Source organism: Corapipo altera, unplaced genomic scaffold (genome assembly GCF_003945725.1).
Source record: "Corapipo altera isolate COAL_440 unplaced genomic scaffold, ASM394572v1 275, whole genome shotgun sequence".
Lineage (NCBI taxonomy): Eukaryota > Metazoa > Chordata > Aves > Passeriformes > Pipridae > Corapipo > Corapipo altera.
This window is the reverse complement of record NW_020885001.1, coordinates 1,009,802-1,035,324: the sequence shown is the minus strand read 5'-3', so window position 1 is coordinate 1,035,324 and position 25,523 is coordinate 1,009,802. Positions and strand designations below refer to the sequence as shown.

Here is a 25,523-nt window from a genome sequence, read left to right as displayed (position 1 = left end):
CTCCCAGAGGTTAGATGGCACTTTGGGGTTTCCTTCTGAGGAATATCAGACCTGTGGGAAAGGTCCAACCTCACATGTCCTGTATAGAATAAAGAGGGATATATGTGGTCAGACCTATCCCACAGGCCCTGTATTCTTGCTCAAGTGCAGAGACCTTGACATGCCATCTGATCTTCATCCCCTCCATCGCTGCCATCTGCATCTTCATCATCCACCTCTCGTGTTTCAAACCCCAGCATGCTCCCATCTCACCCACGAGGAGCTGGAGGCCTGAGGATGAGTGCACCTTGCTGCCAGGACTCTCACCAGCAGGGAACAGTGCTGTGCTGGCACGTGGGTGCCCAGAGATGGTCCTCGTTGGGGTGACCAGCCCTGATGGACAGTCCAGGGCAGGGCCCTGCTTTGGGATAGGCCGAATGCAAAGTCTGTGTTTTCCTGCAGGGCTGCATTTGTCGCATTGGCAGCCCGTGACTGGGATTTCTGGGAAGTGTTTGCAGCACTGGGTGAGGAAAACACAGCACCTTTCAAACTACGCACATCCTGTGGCGGTTTTGGGTCAGATGAGCTGTCAAGACAAAGCAAATGTGCAAAACAGCCTGTATTGCTCCTGGAGCAGAAATACCAATGGAAACAGTCTTCTGCAGATGTTGCATTTATTGCTGTTAGGACAGAGAATAATGATTTGTCACAGGTTTTCAGCATTCAAAAGGTTATTTATGAATCCTTTGGGTAAAAGGGCACATGGGCTGAGGGGAGCAGCTGGGCAGCTGTGGTCTTGCACTCCAGGTGTTGGTTACCAAGAAAAAGCCTGCATGTCTGTGGCATCTTATCCCTGGTGAGGCAAGGGTGCCAGTGATCATTTGTAAGGGGTTGTGTAGGTGTGTCTTCATCAGAGAAGCTGGGCTGGGTCAGAGCAGATGGACTCAGTGTAGCCAGACGTGGCTGGGGAGTATTTCCCTTCAGTGACACTGTTCTGTGGGTGTTGCAGCACTCCCACTTCATTTCCCCTTGGAAGCAGGCCTTCTGTGCTTGAGGCTTGAGGGAACACTGGAGCTGGTATGCTGAGAGGAAGCCTGGGGGTTTTTGTTTTTATTGCTGTAACCAGAGTTGAGCAAAAGAATCTGTGACTCTTCAACCATGGTCCTGGACAACTGGTGCTTAGAGTGAGAGAGGGTGGAAAAGCCTTTTCCAGTCTGGCAACGCTCTTGAAGCTGTTCTGATTTTAACTGAAGTATTGAGGGCTGGAACTGGAGCCTCCTCGAGCATTTTGTGCTCCCCTACCTATATTCAGAGGATGAAGCATTTCTGTGAACTGACGTTCCAGTCAGGAGTCCGAACAGATGGTTGGGAGGTGGAGTACTTGGGCAGGAACTCTGCCATGTGACAACACCGTGTAGGGGTGAGTAAACCTAGTGCATCCACCTGGCAGAAGTGAGGGACAAGGAGGAAAAGTGGCATTTGCAGGTATTTAGCCTCTTTTCCAGCAAATGTCCCAGCCCTTTTGTTACCTGGGAAGTGGAAGTGGGTGTCCAAATGCCTGCAGTCGTGTCTGCACAGGAGCTCAGAGTAGGAGGCTCCCCAGAGAGCCCCAGCCCCAGATGGTGACTAACTCCCCTCTCCCACCTTTGCTCCCTCCAGAACGGGCTCAATGCCTTGCACTTGGCCTCCAAGGAGGGCCACGTGAAAATGGTGGTGGAGCTGCTGCACAAGGAGATTGTTTTGGAGACAACGACCAAGGTAAGGACAAGGCAGTCTGGCCTCTCCCCTGTGGGGGCCACTCCCCTTGAGAGGGGAGTAACACAAACCACAACATGTGCCAGTGCTGTCTGACTAACAGCTCCCCCAGCACGGGCTGCTGGCTCAGGTCAGCCCTCGCTGCCCCGGGGCAGCCCCTGTGTCCTGCAGCACTGAGGTGGCCTCAGCACTGCTGTCACAAACCTGGAGAGCTCTGGTGCTCCATAAATAAGGTCCTGTCATCTCGTGCATCACCATGGGGTGTGGTTCTTGCTTGGTGACAGGCGAGACAGCGGCACAGGCAAGCAGGGCTGACAAGTGAACAGTCTCCAGCACTGCCTGAAGGGCTGAGAACAGGAGGAGGCCTCGCTTGCCACCTCCCTGCTGCTCTCACAGGGTTCAGGACACAGAGCAGAGTCTGGCATTCTGCCTCACCACCCAAAGGCAGAGCCTGTGTCTGCATTTTCCAACCTGCTCATCATCCCTAAAGTCTGCTGGGGTGCCTTGGCTACCAGGGCACACTTTGCCTGGAGACTGCCAGTTCAGCTCCCCCATCCTGCCTGCTCATCTCTCGGTGCTGGACATGCACAGCACCTGACAGTGCATACAGCTTTTACTGCCAGTAACTGCATGGGAGGGATGAAGTCACTCTGTTGCCTGGCCAGCACATGGGAGGGGTGGCTGGCTGGTCTCCGGCAGGGATGGGACATGGAGCGAGGGCTGCACGGCCCCCACAGGCTTTCTGGGCCAGCTGCCCTGTTTGCATGCCCCTTAGCACATGTCAGGCCTGTCTTTCCTTGGCATCCTGGGCTGCTCCAGCCCCTGAGCACTGCCCTGTGGTGTCTTTTAGAAGGGGAACACAGCCCTGCACATCGCTGCCTTGGCTGGACAACAGGACGTGGTCCGGGAGCTGGTGAACTATGGGGCCAACGTCAACGCACAGTCACAGGTAGGGTCACCTGGTCTGGAATGGGAAAGGCACCCAGTGTGTGATGGTGGTGTCCTCGTGGTGGGAACTGTGCCCAGCTGGGGCACTTCAGCAGCCCTTTTTTCTCTGGATGTGTGGAGCCCTGGGCTCCAGCTCCAGGATTGCTTCACCGTCGCCAGGTTTTTCTGCTTTTTCACACCCACGCTTGGGAGGGTTTTGCCCCAGTTCACGGAGCTGGGGGTGTGGGTGCTGATGGGGTGTAGGTCTGCAGGGAACTCGAGAAACTCGAGGAAGAGTTGTGTTGATGTGCATGGCCCTGTGTTTGCAGAAAGGCTTCACACCTCTCTACATGGCAGCACAGGAGAACCACCTGGAAGTTGTGAAGTTCTTACTGGAAAACGGAGCCAACCAGAATGTAGCCACAGAGGTGAGATCCTTGGGGGGGAGCCTATGGCCCTGCCTGGGGGGGCTGCTGTGGGATGTTCCAGGTTCTGCCGTAGCTCCTTGGCTCTCCCCCTCTTACCTGCTCTCCTTGGCAGGACGGCTTCACGCCGCTGGCTGTGGCTCTGCAGCAAGGCCACGAGAACGTGGTCGCTCACCTCATTAACTATGGGACGAAGGGGAAGGTCCGCCTGCCCGCCCTGCACATCGCAGCCCGCAACGACGACACTCGCACGGCGGCCGTGCTGCTGCAGAACGACCCCAACGCCGACGTGCTCTCCAAGGTGTGTGCCCTTCCTCCCCACGCCCCCAGGGAGAACAGCAGCTTGGTATGCTGTGTGTGTCCATCCTTTCAGCAGGGAGCATTTGTCTGGCTGGGCTGATCCCTCCTTCTTTCCCCTAGACTGGATTCACCCCCTTGCACATTGCAGCCCACTACGAGAACCTCAGCGTGGCCCAGTTACTGCTGAACCGCGGAGCCAGCGTCAACTTCACCCCCCAGGTGAGGGCAGGGGGGGAAGCTACTCTGCTTTGCTCACCCCTTGCCTCCTCAGAGAGAAGGGGCTGCTCCTCTAACAGACTGCTGCTCTTGCTGACAGAACGGGATCACCCCCCTGCACATTGCCTCCCGCCGGGGCAACATCATCATGGTGCGGCTGCTGCTGGACCGCGGGGCCCAGATCGAGACGAGGACCAAGGTGAGAGCAGCTCTGAGCATGGCCCACCTGGACACAGGCCATGTCCCTCCCTGAGCTCCTTATGCCCAGTGCTGACCCTGCAAACCTCTTGCTGGGGCTGTGAGGGAGGGTCCCTGGTGCACTAAGGGGAGAGATGAGAGGAGCCACGGGGCTTCATGGCTGCAAGAGTGTGCCCTGGGGGCTGCGGGCAGGCTCAGTTTTGCCTTATTTTCCAACCAGGTTGAAAGTCCCTCTTACTCCTCTGCCTGAGGAAACCCTGCCCTTCCGTGCCATGCTGAGCCCTCTAACCCTCCTCTCTCCCCAGGATGAGCTGACCCCTCTGCACTGTGCAGCACGCAATGGGCACGTGAGAATTGCAGAGATCCTCCTGGACCATGGGGCTCCCATTCAAGCCAAAACTAAGGTATCCATGAGATTCAGTGGGCTGTGCTTGGTGCCAGGTCCCAGGGCAGCACAGGGGGGTAACGAGCTGGGCACAGTTGCTTCATGGCACCCATGGTGGGTTGGGGCTGAGGGATAAGGAGCTTCCTTACCTACTTGGCTCTAGCTGGAGTCCTTTGCCTGAGGGCTTCATGCTTCAAAGGGACCAGCCCTGAGAAGGGGATGGCCTGGGGGCAGCAGCTCTTCAGGTGCTGCCCTGCACCCAGCATTGCTCCCCATAAGGCAGTGAGGGGTCTCAGGGCTCCTCTCTGGGGCAGTGAGGGATCTCAGGGCTCCCCTCTAGGGCAGTGAGGGATCTCAGGGCTCCCCTCTAGGGCAGTGAGGGACCTCAGGGCTCCTCTCTGGGGCAGTGAGGGATCTCAGGGCTCCCCTCTAGGGCAGTGAGGGATCTCAGGTCTCCTCTCTGGGGTAGTGAGGGATCTCAGGGCTCCCCTCTAGGGCAGTGAGGGGTCTCACTGCTCTGGCAGCCCCCTGGGAACAGGCTGTCTGTCCTGCCCCAGAGCTGTGGTGTGGGTGGGGTGCCCGGTGCCCCTCCCGGCCCAGCCTGAGGTGCTCTCCCGGGGCAGAACGGGCTGTCCCCGATGCACATGGCAGCGCAGGGCGACCACCTGGACTGCGTGCGGCTGCTGCTGCAGTACAGCGCCGACATCGACGACATCACCCTCGACCACCTGACCCCGCTGCACGTGGCTGCCCACTGCGGCCACCACCGTGTGGCCAAGCTGCTGGTGGAGAAGGGGGCCAAGCCCAACTCCAGAGCCCTGGTGAGCGAGGGAGGCGGGCGGGGCTGGGCCAGGGGAGAGAGGGGGATGTTCCTGTGAATGACTGATCGTCTGTCTGTCTGTCTGTCTGTCTGCAGAACGGCTTCACGCCCCTCCACATCGCCTGCAAGAAGAACCACATCCGTGTGATGGAGCTGCTGCTGAAGACGGGCGCCTCCATTGATGCTGTCACAGAGGTGGGTGTGAGCCCAGGATGGGATTGCCCTGCTCCCTCTGCTGCTCCCCAGGAACCTCTCTGGGAGCTCTTTGCAGCTCAGGACCTGCTGAGCCTGGCAGCATCTCCCTGCAGGGGAGACAGCAGCCCTCTGTGCTCCCCCTGCACTCACCTGCCAGGCTCCTGGAGCAGGCCAGGGACTCAGATTTTGCCTCTGTGCTGGAACATGCCCTGGGGAGAGGGAGGAAGGGGCAGGAAGATGCTGACAAGGCCATCAGTCCCATCTTGGCTCCTGGCCCCTTTCTCTTCACAGTCTGGCCTGACCCCCCTGCATGTGGCTGCCTTCATGGGGCACCTGCCCATCGTCAAGACCCTGCTGCAGCGTGGAGCCTCTCCTAACGTGTCCAACGTGGTGAGTACCCACCCTGGCTGGGGCTTTGGGAGCCCAGCATGTTGGGGGTCAGCAGGATGTGAGAATTGCTCAAGTCCTGCACCCTCTGTTCACCTGAGCAGTCCCTGGTGCCCTCTGCTTTGTGCTGGCAGGGGGAACTAGTGTGGGCCAGACAAGGTTGCAGGCACTGCCCTCCTCTGCTCAGAGCAGAGGAACGAATGGAGGAAGGCATAACCCCTCCTTCAGCCTCACCACTTTATCCTGTCCTTGGTGCAGAAAGTGGAGACACCCCTACACATGGCAGCCAGAGCTGGGCACACCGATGTGGCAAAGTACCTGCTGCAGAACAAAGCCAAGGCCAATGCCAAGGCCAAGGTAGGTACAGAGAACCTGTGTGACAGTCAGCTCTGGGAACAGCTAGTGCTTGTTTCTTTGCTCTCACATGGCCAGAGTCCAGCCTGCCAGGGGCTATGCAGGGCTGGGACCCCTTTGGCATTGGTCCAGGTCTGCCCAAACAGCTGCTCTGCCTCCCTTGCAGGATGACCAGACCCCCCTGCACTGTGCTGCCCGCATCGGCCACACCGGCATGGTCAGACTGCTGCTGGACAACAATGCCAACCCCAACCTGGCCACCACAGCAGGGCACACGCCTCTGCACATCACTGCCAGGGAGGGGCACATGGACACGGCCCTGGCCCTGCTGGAGAAGGGGGCCTTGCAGACCTGCATGACCAAGGTAGGCCACTGAGTCCACGGCTGTGGAAGGTGTCACCCGGCTGGGCCAAGGCTGGGCAGGCTGGTGGCACAGTGTCCCTGTTGCAGGAGGGGCAGCCTCCTCCTGTGTCACAGCATGTGCTAGCACTCTCCTCATCTCTGCCACCCTGTGATGGGCTGCCTTTCTCCTCAGAAAGGATTTACCCCTCTCCACGTTGCAGCCAAGTATGGGAAGGTGGATGTGGCAGAATTGCTGCTGGCACACGATGCTCACCCCAATGCAGCAGGGAAGGTGAGTGCTGCTTCTGCAGCTGTGGGAGGAGCAGAGCAGTATGTGGAGAGGCTCTGTCTCACCTGTCTGTACCATCTCCTCCTCTGCAGAATGGCCTGACCCCGCTGCATGTGGCTGTGCACCACAACAACCTGGAGATTGTCAAACTGCTGCTTCCCAAGGGGAGCTCCCCACACAACTCAGCCTGGGTGAGTCCGGGCTGGGTGTCCCTGGGGGTGTGGGGAGGTGCTGTGTGTTCAGTGCCCGCCAGTCTGCAGCCAGCACTGCCCCTCAGCCCTGGCACTCAGGGAATGCACAAGGCACCAGTCCCCAGCAGCCTCTCTCCACGCCTGCTGCTCATGCTGCCTGTGCTCGCAGCACTCGAGGGGCAGGCAGGGTGCCAGGCAATGGTCCCGTTCCAGCAGATAGGCTGTGTCAGGGGTGGTCCCTGCTGGCAGCGTGGTGACTGCTGTGTGGGGAACGTGTTTCCATGGCAAGTCCTGCAGAGCAGCACTGCGTTCTGGCAGTTTGGGGAACCACACACAAATGTTTTCATGCAGCTACGAAGCAGTGAGTCAGAAAACCCACGAGCTCGTGAGAGTCGCCCCTCTCTGCCTGAGCGTGGGGAGCATCTCCCCACAGAGCAGAGCAGCAGTCGCCTCGCTCTCTGTGTTGTTTGCAGAAGCTGCGTCCTGAAAACAGCCAAGTGGCTGCTGGTGCCAGCCCTGCCCATCTGGCACTCTCCTCTCCCCTGCGCAGGCTGCCGGCAGACGTGCTGGGCAGGCACCGGGAGCAGCCGGTGCCGGTGCCAGCCCCCGCCGCTCTGCGTCACCAGCAGCCTGCGCGTCACCCTGGGCAGCGGGTGTGTGCCAGCTGCTCTGCTCCTGCAGCGTGGCACAGGGGCAGCGCCCAGGGCCCTGCAGGCTCTGCCTGAATACTAATGCTGTGCACTGGGAGTTCAGCTCCGCTCCTTAGCCAGGCGCGTTCCAGGAGGTGTCTGTCTGTCCCGGCCTCTCAGAGCTCCCAGAGGCTGCTGCTGCAGAAATTCCTGTGTGGAAAGCTCCAGGACAGCCCATAGCGGCTGAACCTGAAGCAGATGGTCTTTGACACCCCCCTGCTGCCTTGGCTGGAAGAGTGGGATTGGCCTCAGTGTCAGGGCTAGTTGCTGTCAGGAAGATGGTCTGGGAGCATCCCTGAGCTTCAGGGGCAACTAGGAAAGGCAGACCTGGCCTGCAGGCAGAGGGTGGCACCTCCTGTCCCCGCTGCTCTGCTCGGCGGGGCTGAGCACTGCAAGGAGCCTCTCTCCCCCAGAATGGGTACACCCCCCTGCACATCGCTGCCAAGCAGAACCAGCTGGAGGTGGCCAGCAGCCTGCTGCAGTACGGGGCCTCTGCGAACGCCGAGTCCGTGCAGGGAGTCACCCCCCTGCACCTGGCTGCCCAGGAGGGGCACGCAGACATGGTGGCCCTGCTTTTCTCCAAACAAGCCAACGGCAACCTCGGCAACAAGGTGAGTTGTCCCAGCACCTGCTGCCGGGCTGGGGATGAACAGACCAGCAGAGAGCAGCAGACTGGGTGCCCCTGTGCCCCCCTGTGCTCAGGGAGCAGTGCCATGGCCAGCAGCACAGTGCCAGTCAGTTTGCCAGGCTGGAGACCTGACAGAGCCTCTGCTGGTGGAGCTGCAGTGATGGCACTGCCACTGTGCTGAGACCTCCTCTCTCTGCAGAGTGGCCTGACTCCTCTCCATCTTGTGGCCCAAGAGGGACATGTGCTGGTCGCTGATGTTCTGGTGAAACATGGAGTGACAGTGGATGCAACGACCAGGGTAAAGTAGTGAATTGACCATGGCTGTGGTGAAAAACATGAGGGAGCTACCTCTAGGCCTGCTCCAGGAGGAGCATTGCTTTTCTCTTTCTTTGTGCAAGAGACTTCCCTCTCACAGGCATTCTTGCCATTTTGCCAGTGTCCTGGGGACTCTTCCTCCTCTACCTCCCACCTCACTGGAGGGATGATTCTCACCTGCTCCCATAGCTCACCCCTGTACCCCTGGGTACAGCATAGTCTGCAGTGAGCCCTCTACCCTGGTCTTGGGCTCTTGGGGAAACACCCACACTTGTGCCTCATCCCTCATGCACGGGGGCTTGCCTGTGGGATGAGCATATCCAAGCCAGAAGGGCAGAAAGCACTGTCGAGGAGAGGCTGAGACCTCATCTTGTCTTTCAGATGGGCTACACCCCACTGCATGTGGCCAGCCACTATGGAAACATCAAGTTGGTGAAGTTTTTGCTGCAGCACCAAGCTGATGTCAATGCCAAGACTAAGGTACAAAGATATCCTGTGCTCCAAGGACCCTTCTGCCCTGGGCCACAGCGGGCAGGTTGATGGGGAAGGGAGCTGCCCTCATGCTCTGGGCATGAAGCACAGTGTGAGGCCTGGGGGCATTCCTGGGGCAGCAGGCTCCCAGAACTGATGGCAGCACCTTCTGTCCTCCCCTGCAGCTGGGCTACACCCCCCTGCACCAGGCGGCACAGCAGGGCCACACGGACGTGGTGACACTGCTGCTGAAGCACGGAGCCTCTCCCAACGAGATCAGCACGGTGAGTACAGTGCTCACCCGCCCCTCCTCACCCTGTGACCAGCCCGGGCAGCTGCCCAGGCCCCCTGTGTGGCTGCTGACCCCGTCTCTCCCCCGTGGCAGAATGGCACCACTCCCCTGGCCATCGCCAAGCGCCTTGGCTACATTTCTGTCACGGACGTGCTCAAGATCGTCACAGAGGAGACCGACATCCTGGTGAGCCCCCCTGGGTGTGGGGAACAGGACCCTGGGCAGGAGGGCTGGGGCTGGGAGCAGCCCGGGACAGGTCTGCAGCTGGGTGCCCAGAGAGGGTACCAGGAGAGGGCTGTGCAGGGAAGGGCTCCTCTGACTCTGCTCTGCTCCCACAGCCAGTTGGCGACAAGCACCGCATGAGCTTCCCGGAGACTGTAGATGAGATCCTGGATGTATCAGAGGATGAAGGTGAGGGGCAGGGGTTGGGTCACACCAGCCCAGAGGTCTGCTGACTGGGTCAGTGTGGCAGGCAGCAGCCACAGGGATGGCACTGGTGTTCCTGCTGGCTGGGGTGGGGGAGCTGTGGGTCCTGCAGTGGTTTTGCAGAGAGGATGAGGGGAGCCCTCCAGCCTCTTGGGGTGGCACCTCCTGGCTCGGGTGCTTCCCTGCACTGTGCAGGAGGGATGTGCCTGGACCTCTCTGTGATCCCAAGCCCCAGGGACAGCATGTGGAGAGCCCTGGGCATGCAGAGCCCCCCCTGTGCCCTGCTCTGCTGGGAGGGTACCAGCTCCCAGCCCAGCTGCAGCTGGTCTGCTCCTTCACCCTCCCACCAAGACCTCACCTTTGCCTCTTCTTACTTTGCAGGCACTGCTCATGTCACAGTAATGGGTATGAAATGTGTCCCCCTGCCCCAGCTCAATGGCCCATTTCACCCCATGGCCACTAACCATCCGCACGCCATGTCCATCTGCTGAGCTCCTGCTGGGCTGGGCTCCCAGTGCCAGCCCTGCCATCCTGCCCTGCCCATCCATGTCCGTGCTGCTTGCTGTGGTGTGACTGCATGAAGGGGCATCCTCCCACTCAGGAGGACCCTGACTGGTGGCCCCAGGCCCTGTCCCTGGCAGGCAGAGGAACTGGTTCTGTGCCCCTCCACAACCGCCCCGTGCCGTGCTGGCCAGAGCAGGGATTGACCTGAGAGCTCAAGGGTCTCCGTGCTCCTGTGGTCCCCTCCCCATCTCTGGGGACTCCCTTTGCTTTGGGAGGTGCTGGACACACTCCCACAGGGCACTGGCAAGAACCAAACCCCGGTGAGCTCGTTAGCAGGCGTTAGTGGGGCCAGCGGGCAGCGCTGACAGGGCTCTGTGCCTCCAGTGCGGGGGCACCCCCAGCCCCTGTCCCAGGATCCAAGGATAGGGTGTCCCCTGCAGGCTCTGCTCTGTGTTTGGAGCTGTAAGAAGGGGGTCAGTGAACAACTGAGGCTCCTGATGGCTCCCACAGCTCCTGGCCCACTGGTCCACTGTGTGGGCCTTGCCTCGCCAGCAGACCCCCCCTGGCAGAGAGCAAACCCCCCGTGTCTGGTTGAGGCCCTGGGGACAAGTGTCCAGGAGAGGGAGCAGGGATGGGCCCTGGCTCCAGCCCTGAGGAGGGAGGGGGGCAAGGGCTGGATGTCTGTGTTTCCCTTGTCCACCTGCCTCTGTGTGCTGAGCCAGCTCTCGGTTTCAGAGGAGGAGCTGATGGCACCAAAACCCAGGACAGCTGATCTCAGGGACCAGGAAGGCAAGAGGGAGATACTGGAATTCATGACCACAACGACACTGGAGCAAACGTAAGAGAACTGCAGGGTGGGGAGGGAGCAGGTACAGGGCACAGGACCAACCTTGTGCTGGGCTGGGCTGCCCGTGGGGCAGGGACAGCTCTGGGAAAGGAATGGGTCACTGAGCCCCCATCAGCTGGCATGGCAGGCAAAGCTGGTCAGTGCCATTCCTGCACCAGGACATGAGGCTGCTGCTGCCTTTGCCTTTGTCCAGCAGCCCCAGGACTCCGTGGGGATGGATGGGGGCTGAGGGACCCAGGCCTGCCTCTTCACTAGCTGTCACTGATCTCTCTTGCCAGGGTGGAGTCTCCAGCTGTCCTGCAGGTCCCCTGTGTCCCACCTGAGACTGTGGTGACCAGAGCAGAGGAGACTGAGCAGGTAGGACCTGTGGAGACAGAAGCTGAGCAAGTCAGCCTGCTGCATGCACCCTCGGTGTCCCCACAGGAGGTGAGCATGAGACACAACCTGCCACAGCCTCCCCCAGGCATTCCCTGCTGGGGGCAACTCTGTCACCGAGCCAAAGCATGGGGTGGGTGGTGGGCATCGACCCAGTGGCACAGGACTGTCCAGGGACCATTGTGAGACTGTGTAAGGGTGGGCAGGCTCGACACCCCCACATAGGACCCTTTGGCCATTGCGTCTTTTCGGTGCCTTACACAGCCCTCCAAGGAGTTCGACGAGGACTCCCTGATCCCCAGCAGCCCTGCCACCGAGACCTCGGACAACATCAGCCCGGTGGCCAGCCCCGTGCACACAGGGTGAGTGCCCGGCCCGTGCAGCACGTGTGTGCTCTGTGCACGAGCCGGCTGCACGGTGCCCACCTGCCCGTGCCTCTGCCCGCTCCAGGTTCCTGGTGAGCTTCATGGTGGACGCCCGTGGCGGGTCCATGCGGGGCAGCCGCCACCACGGCCTGCGCGTGGTCATCCCGCCCCGCGCCTGCGCCGCGCCCACCCGCATCACCTGCCGCCTGGTGAAGCCCCAGAAGCTGCCTGCACCCCCGCCACTGGCCGAGGAGGAGGGTCTGGCCAGCAGGATCATCGCCCTGGGGCCTGCTGGTGCCCAGTTCCTCAGGTGAGCACGGCTGGGAATGGAGCAGAACGGGCTGCCAGCACCAGGGTCATCCCTCAGGACTGGGAATGGATCCAGGCTCCTCTGGAGTCTCTACCATCCGGGGCAAGACCTCTGCCCACCTCTGCTTCTTGGGGGTGGGTGGAGGAGATGTCCCATCTCTGGCTGGGCACAGCATGTTTCTGGGGTGGGTCATTCCAGCATGGTGGTAGGAGAAGCCCTGACCAGCCTCATCCTGCCGGGCACAGAGCCCAGTGCTCAGAGAGAGGGAGGTCAGCAGCTCTGCCTTCTTGCCCGGCAGCTGCACAGCACGGGCAGGCACTCTGCCCAGGGCCACCTTGTTGCCCGCGTGTCCTGGTGGCAGCACGTGGGTGCCAGTGCCCTCTCTCTGCTGTCTGCAGCCCCGTCATTGTGGAGATCCCACACTTTGCCTCGTACGGGCGCGGGGACCGCGAGCTGGTGGTGCTGCGCAGTGAGAACGGCTCCGTGTGGAAGGAGCACCGCAACCGCTACGAGGAGAGCTACATGGACCAACTGCTCAACGGCATGGACGAGGGTGAGCTGGGCATGGACGAGGGTGAGCTGGGCAGGAGGGGCTCTGCCCTGGCTGCGGGCAGGGCTGTGCCGGCCGGGACAGGGGGATGGGGCTGAGCCGCGGTTGTGCAGCGTGGAGGGTGTTGGTGACAGCCACAAGCTCGGTGTGCGAGCACTGACGGCCGTGCTGCCCTTGCAGAGCTGGAGAGCCAGGAGGAGCTGGACAAGAAGAGGGTCTGCCGCATCATCACCACTGACTTCCCTCTCTACTTTGTGGTCATGTCCCGGATTTGCCAGGACTGCGATATGATCGGCCCTGAGGGAGGCTGTTTGAAAAGCACACTGGTGCCCATGGTACAGGCCACCTTCCCAGACACTGCTGTCACCAAGAGAGTGAGGCTGGCCCTGCAGGTGAGCCCCAGAGGGCCTGGCCCAGGGCCCAGACATGCTCCTGCAGGCAGGGGTGGGCACGTGCCCCAGCCTGGGGTAAAACCATCCCTGATGCCTCTCCTTTCTCCACCCACAGGCACAGCCTGTGCCTGACGAGTTGGTGACCAAGCTGCTGGGGAACCAAGCGACCTTCAGCCCCATTGTCACGGTGGAGCCACGACGGAGGAAATTCCACCGACCCATTGGGCTCCGCATCCCGCTGCCACCGTCCTGGAAGGACAATCCGAGGGACAGCGGGGAGGGTGACACCACCAGCCTGCGCCTGCTCTGCAGTGTGATCGGTGAGGCTGCCGGTCCCTCTGCGTGTGCTCTCCATGGGGGCAGGCTGGGCTGCCACAGGGGATGCAGGTCCTGGGAGCAGAGGAAAGGGCACAGCAGTGGAGAGAGCAAATGCGTAGGGAATGCTCACCCTTGCTTTCTGCTGCAGGAGGGACAGCCCAAGCCCAGTGGGAAGACATAACAGGCACCACGAAGCTGGTCTATGAAAATGAGTGTGCTAACTTTACCACCAATGTGTCTGCCAGGTGAGTCCTGGTTGAACGTGGGCTCATCTGGGAACATCTGGTGCTCCTTGGACCTTCTTGGCCTTTGCCAGGGGAAGCCCTTTGCCCTGTGCTCATTGTGGTGCTGCCCCATTCCTACATGCAGGGCAGTCGCTTCCAGCTATGAGGCCCCCCTGCATCAGGAAACACTCATGACAACAGGGTGTGCAGAGGGAAGGGCACCATTCTTTGTATTTGGGTGTGTCCCCATCACAGATGGGGCTCCACCTGTACCCAGCTCTTGGGGCACCCTCTGCAGTCCAGTTTGCTGTTGGGGAGGGTGTGGGGGCAGCTCCACTGGTGCCACTGGGGACCCTGCCCAGCAGCACCCTGACCCAGCTCTCCCACAGGTTCTGGCTGGCTGACTGCCCACGCACGGCCGAGGCCGTGCACTTTGCCACCATGCTGTACAGGGAGCTGACAGCCGTGCCCTACATGGCCAAATTCGTGGTGTTTGCCAAGATGAACGATGCACGGGAAGGCCGCCTGCGCTGCTACTGCATGACTGATGACAAGGTTGACAAGACTTTGGAGCAGCACGAGAACTTCACCGAGGTGGCCCGCAGCAGGGACATTGAGGTTTGTCCCCAGCACACGCGTGGAGGGCAGCAGGGAGAGAGAGGGCTGACAAAGTGAGGGGAGACTGATGCCGGTGGAGGGGCCTGGCCCTGGCTTGGGTAGGAGAGTCAAGATTACCTACCCTGTCCAGGGGCAGGAGAAGCAGCTCTGCACAGGGTCTGAGCCTGTTTTCTGCTCCCTGCCAGGTGGTAGAGGGGATGCCTTTGCACGTCGAACTCTCAGGGAACCTGGTGCCTGTCAAGAAGGCCACTCAGCCCCGCACCTTCCTCTTCCAGTCCTTCCGGGAGAATCGTCTTGCCGTCCCCATCAAGGTAACATCAGGGTGCAGGACTGGGCAGCACTTGGGGCCCTTGGCTTGTGCCAGGCCACCTAACAGGGCTCTTGTTGCTCAGGTCCGGGACAGCAGCCGGGAAGCCAGCGGCTCCCTGTCCTTCCTGCGCAAGGCCATGAAATATGAGGACCTCCAGCATGTGCTCTGCCACCTGAACATCAGCATACCACCCTGCACCAAGGTCAGTGTCTGCCACTCTGGGAGGGCAGCCCTTGCTGCCAGCTTTTCTTCCTCAGCTTCTCCACACGGCCAGGCCATGCCCCTCTGTGGCTGTGGGAGAAGCAGTGGTGCCAGGGCAGAGCCGCTGCCCTCTTTCCAAGCTGTTGAGCCCTTGGCTTGTCCCCTCTCTCACAGGGCAGCGGCAGCGAGGAGCGGAGGAGGACCCTGACGCCGTTGTCTCTGCGGGAGCGGTACAGCATCCTCAGCGAGACCAGTTTCGGTACGCAGCCAGCTGGGATGGCTCCAGCCCACTCACCACCTGTGCTTGGGCTACCCGAGTCAGTGGAAAGGCTGGGCTGACCCTGTTTTGCTCACACTCACGGCAGCTCCCCTTTCCCTTTGGGTTTCTTTGGTCCTGCCTGCAGGCACTGCTGTGCCCACGGGGCTGCGAGACCCCCAGGCCAGCACCCCATTCCCCTCCCCATTCTGTGCAGCTGAAGCTGTGACTTCTTCTTCTCCTCCAGGCTCTCTAAGCAGCACCGACAAGGCAGACCAGAAGATGGTTGACATAGCAGAACAGCTGGGCCTCAGCTGGGCTGGTGAGTCCACCCCTGACAGCTCTGAGGATGCACAGCACTCCTTGGGAAGCTGATGCTTAGGGAAGCTGGAAACAAGGTGCTGGGTGGAGTGACTGTGCTTTGCACTGGGCCCACACTATGAGTGTTCCAGGGCACTGGAGTGAACTTTCCTGCACATGTCACACACACGGGTACCAGCCCTGTGCTTTGTCACCAGCTGTGTGTGCTGCTGCTGTTCAGGGAGGCCCAGCACTGTCACTGCAGCCACACACCCACCTGGCAGTACCCACACTTGTCCTTATCCTGACACCCTGCTGCACTGGTCACAGCCAACCTGGGCAGGGGGGCTTCAGCCTCTGCCCCATCCCAGCTCCCGCATGTTCTGCTGTGTTCAGTTGTACCTAACAGAGGGTCTCTGCACCGGGCCTGGCTGAGCCCTTCACAGTGCCCCCAGCCTGGTGGTGGGCACCAGAGGGTGTGATACTGAGACGTGGTGTTTTCCCCAGAGCTGGCACGTGAGCTGCAGTTTGGAGTGGAAGACATCAACAGGATACGTGTGGAGAACCCCAACTCCCTCCTGGAGCAGAGCATAGCCTTACTGAACCTCTGGGTCAGCCGAGAGGGCAAGAATGTCAAGAGTGAGTAGTTGTGGTGCCCGGTTACGGGCTCAGAGGTGTCCGGGCTGGCTGTGTGCACACTGGGGGATCGCTGCCTGTGCTTTACAGCACTGGCTCGTGCATTCCTGCCCACCTGGAGGGCGTCTGGGGCTCGGCTCTGCCCCCCCAGTGACCAGTCTGTTGACACTTGTTCCCCCTGCAGTGGAGAACCTGTACACGGCGCTGAGGAACATCGACCGCGGCGAGATCGTCAGCGCGCTGGAGGGCTCCGGCCGGCAGAGCCGCAGCCTGAAGGGCGGCTGGCGCTACACGGACAGAGAATACTCCCTCTCACCATCCCAGATGAATGGTGAGCCCCAGCTTGTGGCAGGGACTGCAGGAGGGCCCTGGGGTCTGTGCACAGAGAGATCGGGGCTGGTGTCTTGCCTGACCAGGTTGCGCCTGCTGAGAACTCAGTGGGCACAAGGTGTTGCTGACAGACGTGGCCTCTTCACTGGGGCTTACGCTGCAGGAAACTTGGCCCTGTCCTCCTGCCTTCTCAGAAACTCTCCAGGTGGGGTTGACACGCGTTCCTTATCCCGGTGCGCCAGTGAGAGGTGCCTCTGGCTGTGCAAGCTGAGCAGTAGCCAGGGAGCCCGTGGAGCCCTGGCTGTGTGGCTGAGGTGGTGTGTCCGGGCTGGGCCCCAGGCAGAGCGTGCCTGGGTGTGGGGACACAGCCGGGCTCAGCTGCAGCATGTGCCACAGGGAGCAGGCACACTGGACAGGGGCAGGGCTTTGTGCTGCTGCAGCCCTGCACTGTGGCTCTGCCCCTGCAGCGCTGGCTCATCGCTCTCTCCCTCTCTGTCTCTCCCCTTGTTCTGCTCTCTCAAACATGCCACCTAGTGCTGCCAGGTGCGGGCACTCCTGTGGGTCACTTCTTGTCACCTTTCTTCTCTGAGCTCATCCTGGCCTCTCCTTCTCTCATCTTCCTCCACTGCCTGTTTCCACTGTCTCCACCTCAGCTGAGCCCTCTGGGAGCCGCGTCCTGCTCCGGCGACTGCATGTCCAGGGACTGCCCCCCCTGGGGGTGTCGTGCTTGCAGGCAGCCATCCCAGGCCTCCTCCTCCTGCACGGGCTGCTCCTCCCCTGCTGGCCCTGCACTGCATGTCCCTGGCCAGGCGCCTGCACGGGGCTGAGGTGCCCTCCCTGTGCTGGAGGTCCCAACTGTGCCCCATACCTTGGCTGTGGCTGGCATTCCCCAGCTGTCTGGGGAACAGAACGGGTTTGCTGCTGATCTCCAGGGGTGGAAAAAGAGTTGATGGCTCAGAGTGGAAAAAAGCTGAGCAAAGCCATCTGCATGGGTAGGGCTGCCTGGCTTGGTTGAAGTCCATACGGATGTGCCTGAGCTGTGCACATGGCCCTGGGTGATGAGGACATAACAACTGTTTGTAGCCCTGGAGAGACCAAGGGGGTTGTAAGGCCCTGGCTGCCTCCTGCAGGGCCTTGGGGTTGCATGACATTTACGGGTGCCATCCTTCCCTGCTCATGGTACTTTCAACCTGCTCCTCTGTGCTGTGGAGAGTGTTTGGCTTTGGGAGTCAGTGTCTGCCGGGCTTGGCCACCTGAACTCCAGGCTAACTGCCAGCCTGCTGATGCTGGGTGGGGGCTGTGGGCAGGGACCTGGGGTCTGATGGAGCAGGGTGGCAAAGAGGGCACTGTGTCCTGCAGTGTGGATGGGGCATTGTGTGAACGCCAGGCCAGTCCTCCTCACAGGAGCAGGCAGCCCCAGAACCTGCCCAAAGCAGCCCCAGGCCTCGAAGGGAGGCATGGCAGCACTCGCAGGGACCATGTGAAGGCAGCTGCTGCTGTGAGCGTGGCCCTGCTCAGCCTGGCCATGGGGGGCTGTGGCATGACCATCGCTGTCCTCGGGGCAGGCATCCTCCCAGAGGCTGTTCCCCATTTCCCTTTAGCCCCACTGTGCTTGTGCGTGCGTGGGGCGGCTGCTGGAGACGTTGCCTCTGTCTGCCCATATAGGTTACGCTTCGCTGCAGGACGAGCTGCTGTCCCCTGCCTCCCTGCATTACACGCTGCCGTCCCCGCTGCGGGCCGACCAGTACTGGAATGAGGTGGCCATCATGGATGCTATCCCAATGGCTGCCACTGAGCAGGACGCCCTGATGGAGATGTCCGACATGCAGGTGTGGTCCTCGGGGCTCACCCCCTCGCTGGTGACGGCTGAGGACTCCTCTCTGGAGTGCAGCAAGGCTGAGGACTCGGACGCCACGAGCGAAGGCCGATTCACAGGGCAGCTTCTAGCAGATGTGCATGGCCCAGACCACATGGGCTCTATGGACCTGGTTGAGGATGACACAGTGGACTCAGATGCCATGAATGGCCTGATTGACCTTCTAGAGCAGGAGGAAGGGCAGAGGCCAGAGGGGAAGATGCCAGCCGGTGATCATCAGCCAGGGACTGGGGAGCAGGACCCGGAGAGTGAAGTCTCTTTTGTTTCAGTTCAGCAGAAGGTGCAAGCCAGGATCACGACATCACCCACTATTAGCCATGCTGTGGAGAAGAGTGCAGAGAGGTACTGCAGCCTGAGCACCAGGGTGACCACGGGAGGGGAGCAGAACCGCTTCGCCAGCTACTGCCCTGTGCTGGGCCAGCTGCAATGATCTCCCAGCTTTGCTTGCTTCTCTGCTGGTCTCCAGCTCTGGAGCCTGGGCACACGGAGCAGTGGTTGGGCCGAGTGCCTCGTGCACCTCTGGCGATGCTCTGGGGGGGCTCCTTGCAGAGCAGCTGGGAGGGAGCCCAGGCAGACAGACAGGCCCTGCATGTAGGTTGTGCTTACCAGAGCCATCCCAACCTGGGCTGCCTCCTCCCATGTTCCCAGTGGCACTGGGAGCAGCACCCAGTGATGCTCCACAGCGTTGCCTTAGACCCCGGCAGCCAAGCTGTGGGGCTGTGGGGTGGGCAGGGAGCATGGCAGGGAGGTGGTCTGTGCCTTTGTGCATCTGTATTCTGTGCTGCTTCTGCCAGGAGCCGGCAGTGCCGGGAGCCCGCGCCCGGCGGGGTGCAGGCTGTGCCCGTGTGCCTGCGGAGCTCGGCTGGTGCTCGGGGTGCAGCACTCCACGGCAAAGCTGACTGCCTCTCTCTCTCTGTCTCTCTCTCCCTGTCCCTCTCCGGTGCCCAGGCTGAGGGACTGGAATGCAGAAGGCTCCTTTATCTCCTGCCTACAGGACCTGACAGCGGGCTCCTGGCAGGAGGGGGTCACCCGAAGGCTGCTCCCAACGCACACCACGGCCTCCGAGGCACAGGGCCAGGAGCAAGAGCAGGTCCTGGTGCCAGCCGTGGAGCTGATGCGGATCAGCTCTGCAGAGGACAGCGACTGGCAGCCTCAGCACCCCACGGGCGGCTGGCAGGAGGAGGCCCACAGCCGCTTCTTTGGGCAGGTGAGGGTAAGGGCAGGGGACTTGGCCCCACAGAAGGTGGAGACCCTATGGACAGCCTTGTCTGGAGCCTGCTGCCAGGCCAGTCAGGCAGACCGGGTGCCAGCTCTGCAAATCTCCTGGCACACTTCCTGCCCCTAGGGGTGCCTCTCAGCCCAGAATAGCCTGCTGTGCCTGATACCTGAGCTCTTGCTCTCCATTTATAACCCAGTCACCCTCTCTGACTGCTTCCTTATTGAGTATCTGCCCTGGCTGCTGGCCCATCAGCTTGCTGGAGCCAGAAATAGAGCTGGTCTGGGGGCCAGGCTTGGGTGGTGGGCATGATGGCATGGTCACCCAGAGCCAGCAGGTACAAGGTGAGGGCGAGCACCTTTCTCCAGCCAGGGCACTCAGAGCCATCCCGGCAGCACGGCCGTGCTTGGAGGTGGCTGCTCAGCTCTGCAGAGTCTCCTGAGTCACGGGTGATTCCAATGACATCCCAAAGCCCTGGCTCCTGCCCAGGGCTTCCTTTGTCCTGTGACAGAGGGACTGCACGTTGCCCTCCCGCCGCAGTCAGGAGGACAGGCCGCTGGCAGGCTGACGGAGAAAAGGGACAGAGCTGTCCCGGTCCCTGCCTGGCCGGGGCATCCCGGCCCCATGACTTTGAGAGGAGCTGCGAGCGCAAAGGACAGCGCAGCTGCCCGCTCCCTTCTCGCCGCCCCCAGCCAGCCGAGCTCTGGTTACAGGCGCGTCCCGCAGGGCCGGGCAGACCCGCAGCGTCCCAGCCCGGGGCATGGCTCTGCCGCTCTGACGGCGGGCGCGGACCCGCGGGGGCAGGATGTGGGCTCTGCTGGCCCAGCTGCTGATCGCGCTGGTGCTGCTGGCGTTCTTCCTGGTCAGCTGCCAGAACGTCATGCACATCGTCAGGGGCTCCGTCCGCTTCCTGCTCAAACACGCCCACCGGGAGCTGGACAAGGAGCTCGGGGAGAGCCCGGGGCTGGCGGACGATGAGGAGGCTCTCTCCGCCAGAGTCGTCCGCCGGCGCGTCCTCGTGAAGGTAACGAGCAGGGAGCCGGGAGAGCAGCCCCGGGGCAGATGTGGAGGAAGGCAGTGACGGGGCAGGGCAGGGGGGGAGCCGCAGGCTGCGGGGTGCGTGTCAGGTGTACTGTTCTACCTGCGAAGGGACTCCCCTGATCTCCCTCCTGTTGCTGCAGGGGAACGAAGTCCTTCATCTCCCTGGAGAGCAGGTGACCGAGGAGCAGTTCACAGACGATCAAGGCAATATCGTCACCAAGAAGGTGAGTGATCAGGGGCAAGATATGGACAAGGGCACGAAGAAGCCTTTCTTCTGTCCCCTCCACCCGGCTGCCCTGTTCCCTGCAGCCCAGGGGTCCATGCAGGGCACTTGTGTCCTGCTGTCTTCGGTTACGGCACTTCTGCAGCTCGTGGGATGGAGGCTGCCACGTGCACTTGAGGGCCAGACTGGGTGAGGAGGGAGGCATGGTGTCCTGGAGCCAGCTGTGACACCGGCTGTGTGGGTCTCCACAGATTATCCGGAAGGTGGTGCGTCAGCTGGGCCCTGGTGACATGGGTGACAGGCAGGAACAGGAGGAGCTGATTCTGGAGGGCTCCCTGCGGGAGCCCCAAGACCTGGAGGCTGAGGATGATCACTTCATGAAATACTCCTTCTTGCACCGGGATGGTCTGGGGGCCAAGGTACAGTGTGGCTCTTAGCCCTGCCTTGCAGGCAGCCTGCCCGGGCCAGCACCACCTCTGCAGTACTCTCAGGCTTTGGGATTATGCCACCTTCTGTCCTTTCTTCTGCCCTGCTCTCCTCTCCTGTTTCCCCTCTAAGAATTCCAGGGGCAAATCTTGCCCACTGCCCTGTCTTCTTGCTTGGTGTCTTCTGCCAACTGACTCTGCCTTTCCCTCTCCTGTCCTCTTCGTGTGTCTGTCTTCACCCGGGTGATGTCCTGCTTCCTGCCCCTGCGGCTCCCTCAGGAGGAGGTGCGAGTGCGTGTCCCGAAACCAGAGGTCTCCGGGGGCAGGATGGGGGCTCAGATAGTGAAACGAGCCAGCCTGAAAAGGGGGAAGCAGTGACCCCTCAAATGGCCTCTTTTGAGGTAACCCCACCTTTGCTCTTCCTTCTGCCCGTGCTGCTGCCTGCACCGAGCTGCTGGTCATGCACATTCTCCCGGGGAAAGTGTAACATGGCTGTGCCCAGCTCTTGGCCTGCAGAGAGGGGTTGCTGTGCTGCAGCAAAGTGCTGAGGGTGGGCAGTGGGGTGCCCCCCTGCTGCTGACCTGCTCCTGGGTGCTGTGGGCACAGGGTGCCTCGATGCCTCAGCCAACTGTGTGCTCAGAACCCTGCTGCAGCCACAGCGAGGGGCACTGAAGCCAGGAAGGGGGTGCAGGCCATGGCAGGGGCACCATGGCTGGTGGGTGGCAGGGCAGTAGGGATGCAGGAGTGGCAGGTGCAGGAACATGACCCTTGTAGGGGCTGAGACAGAGCCCCTGCCTTTGGCCTGGGACATTTCTTCCATTAATCCGCAGTGTGAGGTCAGAGTTATTCCCTGCTCCCCCTGCCTTCCTTGTGGGGTGGGTCTGGAGCAGGCTGAGGCAGGGTGCTTGGCACAGCACACTGGGGGCAGCTGCATCACTGTGCTCTGCACACTCACCTCAGGGCTGTCAGTGCAGTGCTGGGGAAGGTGTTGCAGGAGTGCTCCCCAGCTGCCCAGCACTGCCTGGGCCCGGGAGGAGGCTGCTCAGCAGGGGCAGTTGGTCCTCTGCTCTTCATGCATGGGTCTGTCTGTGCTCCCTCTCCCTGCTCTCTCCACTCTGTTAGCAGGCTCTCTGTGGGTGTGTGACAGTGAAGAGGCTTGTGCTTGTGAGCACATGTTCATGCAGACCCATCCCCATCCCCTCTGTCTGCCTCACTCCCCAGACAGTCCCTGGCTCTACCTCTCTCTGGGGCACTGCTCCTGCTGCTTTGCTTTTGCTATTTTCTGTCATGTGTGAAAGTGGCCCAGGGTATGCATGGGGGATGTATGGGGTATTCCTCACTGCTGGGAGAGTGGGGTGTAGTCAGTCACCCCAGTTGAGGCTGGGGGCTCAGGGCTGGCCTCCTCCATCCCAGAGCCTAGAGCAGCCCTGCCAGCTCCTTCCCAGTGCCATGTTGCTGTTGGTGCTGCTCAGCCCCTGCTTGCTGTTCTCTGAAGCCGGGGCAGCACCATCCATGCCATCTGTGTCACTGCTCCTGGCTCCAGGCAGGCCACTTACTGGGGCTCTGTCACCGTCTCTCTGACACTCCCCAAAACTTGTCTGGTGGTTGCTGGACAGAACGGGTGCATGTGGGCTGAGCACAGTGTGCAGAAGGGGCTTCCCAGCCACGTGCCTGGCTGCCCCCAGCCTTTCTCCTGGCTGTGCCACCACGAACGCCCGGTAACCCCATCTCTCTGTACGTGTCTCTCCAGGATCGCACCTCAACACCAAACCACTGAACTCCACACACGTTCTGACACATACCTGAGAAGAGAGGAGAGGAGAGCAGAGAGTGGAGGGGAGCAGGGCTGGCTGTACATGTTTCTATAGGCTAATGGCATGATTTCTGTATGAGACATACTTACCGTCCTATCCGCATGACTGACTGACTGCAAGACGCATGAGCTACAGTACTTCAAACTGACGGGGCCTCCGTCCCTGCCCCGCTGCTGCCAGGAGCCCAGGGACAGCAGCACACACCAGGGGCATCCTCTCAGCTCCTCTGCGAGGCAAGAGCTGGACTGGAAGACAATGAGGGGGAAGGAGATTCCGCCCTCGTGTGATCGCGTGTGTAGATGCATCCCCACGTCCGTGCTCCAGCTGCAGGAGGGAAGCTGGGGCAGCATGGCACTGCTCACCACGGGAGGAGAGGTGCTTGGCCCCCCCAGTGCCTCTGCTGCCTCTGCTGGACTCGCTTCTCATCCCTCTCAGTGAGTGCTGGGTTTTGGGGAGGGCAGTAGTGGGCAGGGGGTGTGAGGGGAGGCTGCAGGGCTGCCCTGGGCAGAGGGATGAGTGCAGGGCTGCCCTTCCTCTCCCCAGCACGTGCAACGTCTCCCACCAGGGCAGGGCTCTGGGCTGAGCACTGAGCTCGTTACTTGTGTTGAAAGTGTAAACTGTACAGCAATCAGCCTTGTGTATATGAACTGATAAATACTATGCAAACCCCTAGGGACACTCTAGCAGTATGTACAAAGCACTAACAGCTCTGCTCCCAAATACCTCTTCAGGCTGCAGGACAGGCAAAACCTCTGGAGTGTGTGAGCAGCTCTGGTGAATGGAGCAGGGAGGCTACAGCAGTGAGAGGGTCTGCCCCTGCCCTGTGCTCCTCTGCCTGAGCCTGGCCCCTTCCTGCACCTAGAGGTGCAGTCCCATGGGTCTGTCTGTGGTGCAGCCCCAGTTTGTGTTGGTTCCAGCTGGGTTAAAGCTGTAGGCCTGTGTTGAGGTGCTTGGGGCCCATGGAGGATGAGTAGTGAGACAGAGCAGGGGGTGCTTGTGCCACGCATGGGGTCGTGCCTAGCTCTACTCAGCACAATATCTGCTCAGGAGATGAGCCAGGAGCTGGCAGGAGCCAGCAGCCCTGCACTACGCACCCCAGGCAAGGGCTCTGCAGGGACCCTGGCCTCCCTGCAAGGGAGGATATAGCCCAGTGACCCCTGGATGCTGACCCTCCCGGGACCAATCCCAGAGACGTGGGGGCTGCTGCCCCAGTAGCAGCATTTTGGCCAGGGGGAAGGTGCTGTGGCAGCAGCCCGAGCCCAGAGGTCACTGTGGGGCTGGGGCAGCCCTGGCAGCTGCTCTGGCAGAAGAGCAGCACTGGGCAGAGCTGCCCAGGCAGCTCGGAGGTGGGCAGTGGATTGAACCTGTTGCAATACTGACCCCAGGAGTGCAGGATGCAGGTGGTGGCACTTGGTCCCAGGTCCCCAACCCTGTCCTTTACCTGACTGTCGTGGGGGCCTGGCCTTTGTAGCACAGTGGTATGGAGACCCCCTGCTCTTTCCCCTGGAGGTGGCCACGGACCTGCTTTGCAGAGTCTGAGTTTGCTCTCTATGGCCATGTGCAGAACGAGCCCACCTCCAGCTTCAGGCCACGTGATGGTGGCCTTGGCAGGGCAGCCCTGCCTCGCAGTGGGTGCACATCTGCTGGGAGAGCCCCTGGCTGCCCTGCAGCCACGAAGAAGCCTCACTGCAGCAAAGCAACTGACCCAGCTTAGCCTTGGAGAGCAAAGCAGCCCCTTCCCCACCCCAAAGTTGAGCCATATAGGCACAGTCTCTCCATCCATCACCCTCGCTGCGTACAATAACCTCCCTAGACCCACTGTGACAGCTGACTCCGTAGCATCACCATAGAGTTGTGTGTGGGTCCAGTGCTTTGGCCTTGTGTATGCCGTAGGGAATGTGCTGTGCTGAACCGTGCCAGGCACCTGCAGTGACATTGCTTCGCGCTCAGATTGCTTGTAGGGCTGGTAGGGGGAGGCTGCACCCAACTTTGAGCCTAGAGAATGCTGCAGTCTGCACACTAGAAGCTTTTTAGAGTTTTAAAAATTACTTTTATTTTCTTTTTTTAATTGTTATGAAAACAAGCCTTTTGGATCTCCCTGTCTTAGCCCCTGATGTATAGATCATTTCCCTGTACACCAGCTATCGGACTATGAATTAATAAAGAAACCAACACAGACCGTGTCTCGTCTCTGCTCTTCCAAAGGTGGGGAAAGGTGGAGACCCCGGGGGGAACCCTTCTGCCCGCACCCCCCGTGGCGGTGGCGGCTGTTCGTGCCCTGGGGTTTGCGGGGGATTCGAAGGGAGCCGGACCGGGCGCGCTCCGAGCGGCCTCTGCCGCGGTGGGTGGGGTGGAAGCGGGAGCCCCGGCCCGCCCGGCGCTGTCCAGCGTCCGCTCCGCCCCGCACTCCGGCCCCGTATCCCACCCCGTCCCGTATTCCGTCCCTCTATCCCGACCCCGTATCCCATTCCCGTATCCCGTTCCTATATCCCGTCCCGTGCCCGTATCGCCGTATCCTGTCCTGTCCCGTACCTGCCCACATGCCACGACCGTACCCCCGTACCCCATCCCTATATCCTTGTACCGCGTCCCTATATCCTATCCCTATACCCCCGTACCCCATCCCCATACCCCATCCCTTTATCCCTATATACTTATATCCTTATATCCCTGTATCCCTGTATCCCTCTATCCCTGTATCCCTATATCCCTGTATCCCTCTATCCCTATATCCCTGTATCCCTGTATCCCTCTATCCCTCTATCCCTGTATCCCTGTATCCCTGTATCCCTGTATCCCTGTATCCCT

General features: G+C 61.0%; 1 protein-coding gene across 16 annotated transcripts in view; it reads left to right on the top strand.

Moving 5' to 3' along the window:
- ANK1 (ankyrin 1) overlaps window positions 1–23,705 on the top strand; it is a 49,074-nt gene extending 25,369 nt beyond the window's left edge. For 5 of the 16 annotated variants that reach the window (XM_027667095.1, XM_027667089.1, XM_027667102.1 and 2 more), the window contains 43 exons: window positions 1,639–1,737; window positions 2,585–2,683; window positions 2,991–3,089; window positions 3,202–3,387; window positions 3,507–3,605; window positions 3,703–3,801; window positions 4,106–4,204; window positions 4,809–5,006; window positions 5,102–5,200; window positions 5,492–5,590; window positions 5,846–5,944; window positions 6,108–6,305; window positions 6,477–6,575; window positions 6,665–6,763; window positions 7,866–8,063; window positions 8,280–8,378; window positions 8,777–8,875; window positions 9,052–9,150; window positions 9,252–9,344; window positions 9,497–9,569; window positions 9,966–9,989; window positions 10,824–10,926; window positions 11,214–11,361; window positions 11,575–11,672; window positions 11,761–11,985; window positions 12,384–12,538; window positions 12,716–12,927; window positions 13,043–13,247; window positions 13,394–13,490; window positions 13,859–14,087; window positions 14,273–14,398; window positions 14,480–14,599; window positions 14,773–14,857; window positions 15,102–15,176; window positions 15,662–15,793; window positions 15,975–16,121; window positions 16,655–16,663; window positions 17,786–18,338; window positions 18,945–19,203; window positions 20,394–20,477; window positions 20,728–20,895; window positions 21,181–21,302; window positions 22,652–23,705. In XM_027667095.1, coding sequence (XP_027522896.1) covers window positions 1,639–1,737; window positions 2,585–2,683; window positions 2,991–3,089; window positions 3,202–3,387; window positions 3,507–3,605; window positions 3,703–3,801; window positions 4,106–4,204; window positions 4,809–5,006; window positions 5,102–5,200; window positions 5,492–5,590; window positions 5,846–5,944; window positions 6,108–6,305; window positions 6,477–6,575; window positions 6,665–6,763; window positions 7,866–8,063; window positions 8,280–8,378; window positions 8,777–8,875; window positions 9,052–9,150; window positions 9,252–9,344; window positions 9,497–9,569; window positions 9,966–9,989; window positions 10,824–10,926; window positions 11,214–11,361; window positions 11,575–11,672; window positions 11,761–11,985; window positions 12,384–12,538; window positions 12,716–12,927; window positions 13,043–13,247; window positions 13,394–13,490; window positions 13,859–14,087; window positions 14,273–14,398; window positions 14,480–14,599; window positions 14,773–14,857; window positions 15,102–15,176; window positions 15,662–15,793; window positions 15,975–16,121; window positions 16,655–16,663; window positions 17,786–18,338; window positions 18,945–19,203; window positions 20,394–20,477; window positions 20,728–20,895; window positions 21,181–21,279 — 5,685 coding nt within the window. In that variant the 3' untranslated portion in view covers window positions 21,280–21,302; window positions 22,652–23,705. Of the gene's footprint in view, window positions 1–1,638; window positions 1,738–2,584; window positions 2,684–2,990; window positions 3,090–3,201; window positions 3,388–3,506; window positions 3,606–3,702; window positions 3,802–4,105; window positions 4,205–4,808; window positions 5,007–5,101; window positions 5,201–5,491; window positions 5,591–5,845; window positions 5,945–6,107; window positions 6,306–6,476; window positions 6,576–6,664; window positions 6,764–7,865; window positions 8,064–8,279; window positions 8,379–8,776; window positions 8,876–9,051; window positions 9,151–9,251; window positions 9,345–9,496; window positions 9,570–9,965; window positions 9,990–10,823; window positions 10,927–11,213; window positions 11,362–11,574; window positions 11,673–11,760; window positions 11,986–12,383; window positions 12,539–12,715; window positions 12,928–13,042; window positions 13,248–13,393; window positions 13,491–13,858; window positions 14,088–14,272; window positions 14,399–14,479; window positions 14,600–14,772; window positions 14,858–15,101; window positions 15,177–15,661; window positions 15,794–15,974; window positions 16,122–16,654; window positions 16,664–17,785; window positions 18,339–18,944; window positions 19,204–20,002; window positions 20,237–20,393; window positions 20,478–20,727; window positions 20,896–21,180; window positions 21,303–22,651 lie in introns of those variants that run through there. The other 11 variants (XM_027667099.1, XM_027667094.1, XM_027667090.1 and 8 more) reach the window with 9 other exon arrangements.
- Window positions 23,706–25,523: the final 1,818 nt, after the last annotated feature.